The sequence below is a fragment of the Poecilia latipinna genome, unplaced genomic scaffold, assembly GCF_001443285.1.
Source record: "Poecilia latipinna isolate Pla-1442-1.1 unplaced genomic scaffold, P_latipinna-1.0 Scaffold538, whole genome shotgun sequence".
NCBI lineage: Eukaryota > Metazoa > Chordata > Actinopteri > Cyprinodontiformes > Poeciliidae > Poecilia > Poecilia latipinna.
The window spans coordinates 322,716-334,594 of NW_015113154.1; the positions used below are offsets into that span (position 1 = coordinate 322,716).

An 11,879-nucleotide genomic window follows, 5' to 3' on the forward strand; every position below is an offset into this window, starting at 1 on the left:
TTGCACTTTTTTTTTCAAACTGAGTAGTCTTTATTAAATGTTAGTGATTCACTCAATAAACTGATTTTGGAAATTATTTTGAGGCTTAGAACAATAAAACAGTGATTTTGATAATAAGGTGATACAATGCTAGAGCCAGTACAATGAATTATTAAATATGAACAGATCCGCAATAGTATTTAAATTCTGGGGAGGGAAGGGCACTGAGCAGGGGGGCGAAAAAATTATGATCCGCAGGGAGGGGCATGACAGAAAATAATTAAGAAACACTGCTATAACTTCACAAAGCCCACTTGTCTTATTTTCCCTGTGTAAGACATTGTTAAATGATATAATGCTTCCAAAAACTTCATTTTTTACAGCTTGGTTTTCTTTTTGATGCTTTTCACCAACGTACTAATCAACCTATAAGTTATATATCCATTGGGTTTGTTGCAAATGGCAAATAGTGATGATAAACTGAACAGAGTCGCTTTCCATGTGATCCATTTAAGCACACTAACATTTTTTTTTATATTTTGTACTGATTTAATGTAGTTATACTACCTTGCAGCAGTTACAAAACTTAAGATTAGAGGTATGTCACAAGATTAACTTTCAAGCATGCTAGCCCTAACATAGCATTGCCAGAGGTATTGTATGAAATGCAAAATCAAGTTGCTTTATGGCTTACACATCCGTACCTGTGAGACACAGACAATTTCCAAAGCTATTCTTTTCAGGGTAGAGTGAAGCTTTTCTCAGATTTGCTATTGGACTATTAGATATTTATTAATCCTTAGTCACTTACTGTAGACAGAGTTGATGAGCATTGTAGCATAACTGTTAAAACAGAACCAGTAACAGAAAAACAATGTGAGACAGGCAAGGTATGTGACATCATACAAAAGCAGATACTGTAAAGCATCACACACACACACACCCACCCACACACACACACCCACCCACACACACACAGAGTTGGTTGCTAGGTTTTTATTTGGCCAGACAACTTTCCTGATCTTGCTTGTCTGACAAAGAGTGAGTCATCATGTCCGATTGCAGCATTGCCAGGGTTCCCATGCTAGACAGTAACTGTGCTGAGGTGTGTGGAGAATTTTGATGTTATCTGTTTGTTGTTTTTCAGTATATGAACTAAAGTCACCCTAAAAAGAAACTTAAATCATCCATACTCAATGGAAGCCAATAAAAGGCCCAAATTGGGAAGAATAGCTCTACGAGTTTGAATGTGTATGCATTAGTGCTTGGACGATAAACAAGATGTTAAAGTCCATTATTGCATCATAATGATGGTTTATCAATAAATGCGTAGTCATTTGAGAAGTTTCTAACCGGCCAACAGTCTGCATGCAAATAGTGCCGCTACCGTGTGAAATTAGCTTGCGACGTTGACTCTGCAATGCAGCTGAACGTGTTAGTCACTGGGAGGGTTTCGTCAGATAGGGAGCTCATTGTTCAGCCAACTAACTTTTACATATTCGCCACTGCAGATTAACCGCATTCTGTTGTGCTGGCCTTCACCAGACATTTCTGTGCTTGGGCTGTGCTCACTGTGTTGTAAGGGCGTGTTCCTTTTTGCAGGTGGTGAAATTGGGAGGTCCACGTTAGTGTACTCACCACTCCATCATGGCGAACACACCCAGAACTTTGAAGAATGGCGAGGGAAGTGGGTGTGTTCACACGTCCACAAGTCCAAGATTGTGTGGGTTATTTGTAATTCCTTTTATCATTAGTTAACAGGTTGGTTATCCTCTTACAAATTTAAGAAACGTTGCTAAACTTTTACCATTGCTATTGAAGCGAAGCAGATTTGCATAAAATAAAGAACAGTGTCTTTATCTGGTTTAGTTAACTTCTAATCCTTTGGAGCGTCAATAAGTCCTGTATTGTTTGCATTGTTGTCTTGTTTTTAATGTAAATTGTAGGGAATCTTCTTGTCGATTGCTCTTGTTTCTGCATTCACTGGTTTTTCAGTTTGATGCCCACTCTGCTGAGGTCCAGTAATAATTTAGTGTTGTTACCACGACTAATTACTGCACAACACAAGTGTATTTGGGACACACAGCAGGACAATTATCAAAATCATCAAGTCACCTCTGAAAAAGATGATGAGTACCTAGGTTTATTAACCACACTGGTCATACTGGAAACCGCCTTCTTAATACTTAGAATACTTAAATGCATTTGACTGTCTTTGGTTTTGTTCTTTTCTTTGATAGAAAATTCCCATGGATGCTTAAAAAGAAAGCAGACATCTCTAACCACACTGCAACTTACTAATCAGGAAATAAACTAATCTAATAATCTTTTACCTTGCTGAGCTATGGTTAAGGTGTGGTTGTAAAAATATTTGATTTACGGGTGCATTAAATCTTTTGGCGTCATAAGCCTTCACCATGCATCAATTAATTGCAACAAAATCCTCCAAAGCCAGTAGATCTGGATGGGGAATCAGCAGGAGAACTATATTTTATTTGCTATATGGAGACGTCATGCTAATGTTGTCTTTAACTATATGGTTTCTTTATTTTTCTCTAGTTTTCATCTTGGTCAGTGATATGCAATACTTTGCCAATATATTCATTGTTTCTCCAGACTTCTTATGTTACAGCAACATTCATATTCTACATATTTTATTGGAATTGTGTGTGATGGACCAATACAGAGTAGTGAATAACTGTGAAAAGAAAAGGAGATTGGTTTTCAGAACTTTTTGCAAACTAAAAATCTGAAATATAGACAGTACTACTGTAACCCTAAATAAAATTCTGGAAAACCAATTTGCCTTCCTGACCTTATTACTAAATAACTTCTACTCAGGTGTAGCTTCAATATAAACCCTACAATAATTGTAGGGTTAATAATTCTGCCACCACCATTACCTTGTAGCCAAGTTTCATTTTGGTCTTTATGTGGCGCCACTGCCTCAGAGGCTTTGGTTGTCAGCGAGAAAGAATCACAGCAACAAAACCGTCTGACTCAAAATGTTTGCAGCGTCCTGAAATAACAGATTTGCATAGATTCTTTGCTTTGTCTACAATGTGCTACACCCAAAAATCATTTACATCAGATATAAGCCTCAGTGATCCGAGATTAGCAAAAATCTTTTTTCTCTGGAAACTTGCATTTGCAAAAGCGTCACATAGAGCAACGCAACATATGATAAACTGTGACCCATCTCGCCTGATTTGGGTCATTCCACGCCTAACGAAATAAAGCACCGACGTTGCCATTTCAATCAAAGACCAACATTAGGAATTATTTATTTTTGCCTAAACATGTTTCCCCTGCACACACATTTAAGACTAATGTGTCCAATGATTAAAAACTAACAATATTCAAAATAATGTTCCCCATTAATTTGGTTAATCGTTGCTGTTTCATTGGCATGTGTGATTAAGTGTATTGTCTTGCGTACATTTTGCACCTAAGTGATGTTTCACTGAACAGAAAAGAGAAGTATTTATTGGTGAGGACAAGTGGGTTATCATTACTGGCCAATCTCGTTTAGCTGGACAGCTGCATTTTATAGCATTAACAATTTAATCTGAGAGCCTGTGACCTGAGCAGTATAACCGTGTTCAGTACATAAGAAATAAGTTGCGCTGAGAAACATCAGAAACGAAGCCCATCGCTAACAACATTTGGAGGCAGAAGCTGTCTAACAGGTTTCTGCTACCAAGGCCAAAGATTTAAAAAAGGAATGAGAGCCAGAGAAACAAACAGACTCAGGAATTTAGTAGTTGACAGGTTTAGTCCTCCAGTCGCCTCGGGCTGTGAAGACGCTGCCAGCTGCAGAAAACTTCCTTTCCCCACTTTTACTGCCAGGTTTGCTTCGAAACACCGGGGCGGAGGTGGAGCGCATGTCAAACATAACTGCAGTTTTGTCATTTCTGTTGTGTTCTTTAATTTGGGTTTTAAAAAGAAAGATTGTGATTGTTTCATTGTGAAAGCTTGTTTCTATGGCAAAGAACCAGAATAATTGCCAGTTTTACTTCTCTGATTGCAGCGTTAGTAAAGCCCTAGTTCCTGGCCGGATTTCTGATTTGAAAGGGTAAACGGTGAAACTGTGACACATTTGCAGCTAGTTTTGTTTTGATAAACGCTCCATTCACTTCAACCGAAATAAAAACATAAAAAAAAGGTTTAACTGAATAAACCTGCTTTTCATTAAATCACAGTGCCTCGGTGTCAATTCAGCTATTTTGTGAGTTATTCTGAAATTTGTTGAATGTCAATGAACAAGCATCACGCAGTACATTTTCCAAAAACGTAAAGTGTATTGCGCATCTTCAAACTTATCAAAACACAGCAGTTCATCTAAACTGACAGCAAGAATACAATTAATCATGGAAGTAGATAAGAACCCTTCAGTAACTGTGAAAACACAAAACTAAACATTTTGTGAGACACTACACATCACTCCAAACACACCAATGTGTGAAACACGGTGCTGGTAGCATCATGCTGCGGGGATGCTTTTACTTAGTGAGGTTCCCCTTCCTGTGGGGCATCGACCATAGACAAACATACACAATTGAAGCAGGTAGAGAGATTTTCCACAGGATTTGCAGATGTAATTGGGGTGAAAGTTATTTCTCCAAAGCATCGACTCAGATGCCCTGAAAACATCCGGTTCAGGTTTCTATTTGTAAAAAAAAAAAAAAAAAAGAAACAAAAGAAATTAAAGTATTATTCCTTTTCATAATTCTAATCTAGTTTGTCTTGGTAAATCCTAAGAAATAATGAAAAAATATGTCAAAGTTCTGAGTTTTAATGTGGGGCAGATTCAAAAAGCCTTGCGGTGAATAAATTCCTTTTTCAATGCACTGTACTCAACCTGCAGCAAGATTAAACCAAAAATGCAGCCGTTTATTTCACAGAAATGGACATTGGAGTAACTGTCACACCTCCGTGACCTGACCCCACTTTCTACGTTAAACCTTGCAAAGTTGAATGAAACTTTGGTTTCTACGCTGGAACTCGCAAAGGAATACCACCAGCATGATCTTTACCATCACAGATTACCTAACGTGTGAGGCCCTGGTGTGCAGGTATTCAACATCTCACGTGGATTTTACGCCTCAGACAGATTGATTCATTACTGCAAATGTTGTGAATGGATTAAACGGTCCAGTTTTGTACATGTCCACTTATTAAAGTGTGTGGTGTAAAGGAGGACAGCCCGTCAGACCACACCTCAGACATTGTTAGGCATCCACACCCAGTTTACACATACTACGGTACAAAGCAACTTCTATAAAGTTTCATTATGAGTCTCAGTTTAAATTGATTTACAAGGCAAATATAGTCATGAATCAAAAATCTAAATGTTTAAGATTTTATTTGTAATTTTAAATGTACATGTAAGACAGCAATGAGGAAGTTAGAGTGGAGAGGCCTTGTGACATCCAAAACTATAAAATCTCTTGGGTACAAACGGAGAGCTAACTCCTCCCAACTCCTCGAGCCGAGATGAAAGAAATGACATTATGTGGAACCTAAGCTATGTACGCATTTACTCTTTGCTTTCATTTATTCACAATGGAATTACAAAAATGAGACTGTAACATGTAAGCTACATGGATAGACTTGTATCACTTAGCCTCAACAGCTTCACTTTCCTATAGTTTCACTGATTTATTTGCTCTCCCTTTTCTTTAAGCGCAGTAACATATGCAGCAACCTATTGCAAGCAGCACTGCCTGACACAAGGTGCATTCTCTGCAAGATTATAATCTGTGCCATCTCAGACATCTTTAGCAAATTTCTTTCAGGTCGAACATGCATGAGTGCTCCATGTTATCCTGACTTGACCAGGTTTGAACTCTTTAATAACTACAGTCATGACCAGTGATGGCAATTCTAGCAAGAACAGAAAAGGCTCCACTGATTTAAAAAATATATATATTTATTATTAGTACTATGCTTAAATCTGTAACCAGACTTGGTCAAGAGCTCTGCCAAGTTGACTTAGCCAACTTGGACTTGGCTAAGTCCAAGTTTGTACATGGATTTAGCCAGTCCATGTACAAAACTGGACTGGCTAAATGCTGGTACTTCACCCAGCTACAATCGCTGCTCTGATTTATTAGCAGCTGCCGAGGACAAGAATGTACTCTGACTAATCCTGTCAAAAAAACACAGAGGACAAATGCAAATATTTGCAGGATTTTTATGGTTGTTGATAGTCAAAATGTCATGAAAAAAAAAAAAAGTTTTCTCACAAGAGAAAGTGCAGAGCAAGAATTTATTTGAGCTTTAGCTTAAAATTTGACACGTTTGTTAGAAGCTAAAGGCATGTGCATGTGAAAAGATGGAGAAGGATGAAAAGAAATGCAGGCCTCTATTCCAAAAAAAAAAAAAAAAAGTTGCAGTGAGAGAAACAACGCAATGAATGTGTTTGAGAATCCAGGGAGTGGGTTTAGCAAAAATGCATCAGGTAGAAAAACAACTTCAAAGTGTTCAATGTGCATCGCTGATCAACCTCAGGGGATAATTTCAAGAAAAAGCATGTTAAGACTGAAAGGCTCTAAAGCACAAGTGTCAAACTCCAGTCCTGGGGGGGCACTGTCCTGCAACATTTAGATGTGCCTCTGCTGCATCACACCTGATGCAGCAGAATAATTAGGTCATTAGCAAGGCGCTGGAGAACTTATCTACACAAGAAGGAGGTAATTCAGCAATTTCATTCCAGTGTTTTTTAGCTGTGGCACATCAAAAAACTGCAGGAGAGTGGCCCTTGAGGACTGGAGTTTGACACCCCTGCCCTAAGGGGTCTTTTTCTTTTTACTGTCTTTTCTTTCAAAAACATCTTGTATTATTGCAAAAATTTCATTAGATAACTCAGACAGAAAGATAAACTGTAATAAAGTTTTATATTTGGAGTTGTGCTCCCATGTTTGTTCTATTGTTTGCTTTTTGGCAAGAGGTTCAGCAGAAAGAAAATCTTATCTCTTGACATAAAATTGATCCTTTCAAAGGAAATCTGACAACTGAGGTTGGAAAAGGAGCAAGCCCATCATAGACTACATCACTTTGCAAAACTACCTAATGCATATAATTAGAATATAATATTCTGCTATAAAGCTTTCTGTCTTGCTCAGAAATCTATTTGTGCATCCTCAACCCACTATGTCTTAGCTGAAATGTGTACTTGGTCATACATTATCTTTTAGTTGATCAATGTATTTCATTCAACTGTTTATTTTCACTATTATTTTCCCTGTAGCCCATGTAAATGCACAAAATATAGTAAAACTGATCCAAGATAAACCAAGTAACACCACAAAAAGGAGGTTCCCTGTAGCGCTTTGCCTCTACCCTCGTCTCCTTTTTTTTTCTTGCCGGAGTCTATCCCATGACAGGGTGTGTCACAGCTTATCTCCTGGCGATCCCTTCCTACCTGTTCAACAGGATTAGCCACTCCTGTTATTCAGCATAGGTGTGGAAAGCGGAGGCTTTACAGCAAAAAGTGAGAGAACAGGTTGAGGTGGCTGAAGAAGAGCCTCCCCGCCCCCTGCTTGGTGCATAAAAGGAGACAGTATCAGCATTTGGACACTCAGAGGGACTTGGCTCTCCTTTTGAAGCTTTCGCATCTCCAGCTTTCCTTTGCTCAGCCAGCGGACAACCTTTAACTCTGCCAAAATGAGGAAGGCAATGTCAACCACAAGCTCCAACAGCATCCGAAGGTCCTACGCCACACCAGTCAGCAGTGTTTCCAGGACCAGCTACGGTTCCAGTTATGCCTCTGCACCCAGCTACTCTGGTGGTTTCAGCAGCACGTCTTTGAAGTCAGGAAGCTATGGTGGCCAGCAGAGTTTTGGCCATCAGGGTTTTGGCCATCAGGGTTTTGGCCATCAGGGTTTTGGCCATCAGGGTTTTGGCCATCAGGGTGTCATGCCACAAATCACAGCTGTCCAGGTCAACGAGAGTCTGCTGGCACCAATTCCTTACACCTTTGACAAATCCGTCGAGGTTATACGCACCCAGGAGAAGGAGCAGATCAAGACCCTCAACAACCGCTTCGCCTCCTTCATCGACAAGGTTGGTGTCAGCATCTCCACCCCGGTTCATTTACCGTAAGCTTGATTTGCCTTAGATAATTGCAGCTAATTCTACCATCTTTAACCGCTATGTGAAAGTAAATGACGAGAAAGTTGAACGCAAATGCAGTGTTTAGGATTTTTGTAGGCTGAAAGATGGAGACTGCAGAGCAGGGAAGCTGTGGATTGTATCCTTGCAGCACAGTCATCTCTGACCTGTGGTGTCTAGAACCAGAGCAGCTCATAAAAATATTAAGTCAGACTTTCATGTGACAGTTTGCCTCCTCATCCTTTAATTCAGAAAAAAAAAAAAAATGAATCTACTGCGTTTGCCTGGATGGCCTGTCTGAGTCCATGGCAGCTAACTCTGCCCACTGAGTAAACATAGCATCAGTCATATCGATGCTCACTTCTCAGCTGGTCAACCGGAGTAAAGAACCGGGACATATCTGCACTGCTTCCATGGAGTCCAAAGTCTACCATTTGCACATTGCACACCTATCACCTGGTTGCTAGGGGCAACATGAATTTTAACTACATGGCTGTAAATTCACTTTCACCTGATTCTATCTTAAAACCACACATTTCAATTTGAAGTTAGATATGTCTTTTTTGTGCTCTGCAGTTTCCTGCAGACAGTTCAGAAAATAACCATTTCATGACACACAAACTGCTTTGTCTTTTATGCCTAAAGTGCCACACCTAGTTTTTTTTTTTTTTATGGCTGGAGAAACATTGTGGTTATGATAACTCAATCGAGGCTGGAGGTTGAGTCATAGCCCAACAATACAAATATTTTCTGAGACGCTCCTAGTTTTATATGAACGTTTTGGTGTCATACCAATTTAAAGCTATTTATACCAACAAAACAAATAATTAAAGAGTATGCACTCAAACTGAGGCAGCGATGAGTTGCAACTGTTTCAGCAAAGGTGTGGCAGTTTAGATAGGTATACATGTAATCAGTCGCACAGTTAAAGGTAGACATTCTCAAGCATTATCCCTGAAGTGACACACCCTTTAAATCTTTGTTTTACACAACTCCTCCCAGTTTTTTTTTCTACTTTTATCTTTCAGCTTAAAATATTTTGTACTATCAAACATCATTCTGTATCATTTCAAATATATGAAGAGTACTACCTCAAAAACTAACTAAAAAAAAAAGACATAATGGAGTTTCTTTTTCTTCTTTTTTTTTCCATAGGTCCGTTTCCTGGAACAGCAGAACAAGATGCTGGAAACCAAATGGAGCCTCCTGCAGGAACAAACCACAACCTGCTCCAACATTGACGCCATGTTTGAGGCCTACATTGCCAACATGCGCAGACAGCTTGATGGGCTTGGCAACGAGAAGATTAAGCTGGAGGGAGAGCTGAGGAACATGCAAAACCTTGTTGAGGACTTCAAGAATAAGTTAGTATTTAGGGGAAAAAAAGCAGCACATATGCCCAGAGTTTCTTTCACTTTGCAGATATTGAAAGTGTGGTATGCTCATGATTTGGCTTTGTGTTTCACCAGGTACGAGGATGAAATCAACAAGCGTGCAGCTGCTGAGAATGAGTTTGTGCTCTTGAAGAAGGTGAGACAACATGAAAATGGCTCTTTTAATTGTTTCAGCTGTTTCTATGGATTAGTGTGGAAAAAGTCTCACGAATGCTTGCTTCTTGTATTTCCAGGATGTCGACGCTGCCTACATGAACAAGGTGGAGCTGGAGGCTAAAGTTGATGCTCTTCAGGATGAGATCAACTTCCTCAGGGCCGTGTACGAAGCTGTACGTATGACTTTTACGGTTGAAATCGAGCTACTTGATACAGAGTTATGACTATTAGTGTAGTCACAATTTTCTTGCACAAATGAGCTAATTTGGCAACTTCTTTGTGTAGGAGCTTCGTGAGCTGCAGGGACAGATCAAGGACACCTCCGTCATCGTGGAGATGGACAACAGCCGTCACCTCGACATGGATGCCATTGTGGCTGAAGTCCGTGCTCAGTATGAGGAGATTGCAAACCGCAGCAAGGCTGAAGCAGAGATGTGGTACAAGCAGAAGGTAAGCAACGTTAAAGTCGATGTTCTTCCCCTTATTCGGCTGCAAAGTGTGAGCCTTTAACCTTCCTAATTGTTGATTTTTGATGTTCGGTTTTTATTTTTTGACTGACAGTACGACGAGATGCAGTCCTCTGCAGGACAGTGTGAAACAGACCTGCGCTCAACAAAGGCTGAGATCGCTGACCTGAAGCGCATGATCGCACGTCTTCAGAACGAGATCGAGGCTGTCAAAGCACAGGTGCGCTTCAGCGACCTCTCGTCTGTCTGGCGTTATTATTGTTTAGAGTCTTGTTTAGATGTTTGTGACATCATTTCCCACAGAAATCCAGTCTTGAGAGTCAGATCAGCGAGGCCGAGGAACGTGGCGAGCTGGCAGTAAAGGACGCCAGGGCTCGCATCAAGGATCTGGAGGAGGCTCTGACAAAGGCCAAGTCAGAGATGGCCAAGCAGGTGCGCGAATACAGTGACCTGTTGAACATCAAGCTCGCCTTGGACATTGAGATTGCAACCTACAGGAAGCTCCTGGAAGGAGAAGAGAACAGGTGGGGGAAAACTTAAATGTTTATGTTTCAAGGGTGAATTGTAAGCTCAGCCACCACTTTAAGCACTAACATGCCGTCGTTTCTCTCAAAGACTGACCAGCGGAGGATCCTGCGCCACCATCCACGTGCAGCAGACCACCTCAGGCGGTGGTAGGTGTCCAGCGTGATTTATCATTATCACAAGTAAACCAGTGTAATAGCAAAGAAAAAGAAATGTTAACCTTCCCATTTTGTTTTCTACCACAGGAATGTCCAGCGGCAGCTCCGGATTTGGCTATGGTGGCATGTCTGGTGGTTATGGTGGCACCATCACCAAGTCTGTCACACAGCAAAGCAGTTCCAAAAGATACTATTGAAGTCTTTTAAAAGGAGAGCCATCCCCTTTGCACCCTTCAGAAACTTTTTTTTTTTAAATCTGTGCTAAATCTCTACCCTTTCATGGTGCTAAGCAATCCTGTCACATGTGTTCAAGAAACTAGCTGAGCATCCCCAAAATAATCAGCAGCTCTTAAAACTGGTAACATTTGTCTGTCTTGTTCAACAACATATAACAGAAGTTTCTGAAGGCTCAGGTCAGTTAACATGGCAATGTTTTCTTTTTCTTTCTGCACTGACATCTTATAAAAACATGAAAAAGAGAAACAAAGGCTAATGTGGAGGAGTAAAATGGAGATAGTTTGAACAGCTGCGCTATGATGCTTTAGCAGTCTGTGTAGCAAAACAATCTGGCTTTTCGGTTGCCTGATCTGCTTGATGCTTAACTGGAGCAAGTCACCGGCCGAACCTAAAACACTGGAAAAATATGAAATTTGAAACGTTTAGTGAATGAACATGTTTACGTTTGAACCCTGTGAGCTGATTGGTTATTGACTTGCTCCTTTTTGTCTTGTTCAAACTCTCATTCAGTTTTTTTTTTTTTTTCCCTCCAGTTGCCTTTGACCTCAAATGATGTTGAAACCAGGTTTACTTTATGGAAGCATTCAGAGTGGCTTGAAGCTTGAATGTTATTGAAGTCTGTATGAACATCCCATTAAAGTAAATCTGAGGAAAAAAAAACAAAAAAAGTCTCTCTCTTTATTATTGTTTTGATTACTGAAAACAAAAGTAAGCATGTTTTATAAGTTTTTGGGTTTTTTTTTTTTTAGCGATGAAGCCTTCACATAGGGTAAAAATGAGGGCTGTTGTAAACGAATATTTTAGTAATCGAGTAATCTATCGATTATTCTTACGATTAATCGAGTAAT

At 39.9% G+C, this 11,879-nt stretch overlaps 1 protein-coding gene across 2 annotated transcripts; it reads left to right on the forward strand.

Annotated features, from left to right (window-relative positions):
* Nucleotides 1–7,540: 7,540 nt before the first annotated feature.
* On the forward strand, nucleotides 7,541–11,257 carry LOC106952776 (keratin, type II cytoskeletal 8-like). Of its 2 annotated transcripts, XM_015041113.1 has the most exons (10): nucleotides 7,541–7,819; nucleotides 7,850–8,046; nucleotides 9,250–9,458; nucleotides 9,564–9,624; nucleotides 9,722–9,817; nucleotides 9,930–10,094; nucleotides 10,206–10,331; nucleotides 10,415–10,635; nucleotides 10,727–10,785; nucleotides 10,882–11,257. In XM_015041113.1, exons 1-10 carry the CDS (start codon nucleotides 7,648–7,650, stop codon nucleotides 10,989–10,991), a joined length of 1,416 nt encoding a protein of 471 aa, XP_014896599.1. In that variant the 5' UTR covers nucleotides 7,541–7,647; the 3' UTR covers nucleotides 10,992–11,257. The 2 variants fall into 2 exon arrangements, with proteins under 2 accessions (XP_014896599.1, XP_014896598.1); XM_015041112.1 differs by having other exon boundaries at nucleotides 7,541–8,046.
* The last annotated feature ends 622 nt before the right edge of the window (nucleotides 11,258–11,879 follow it).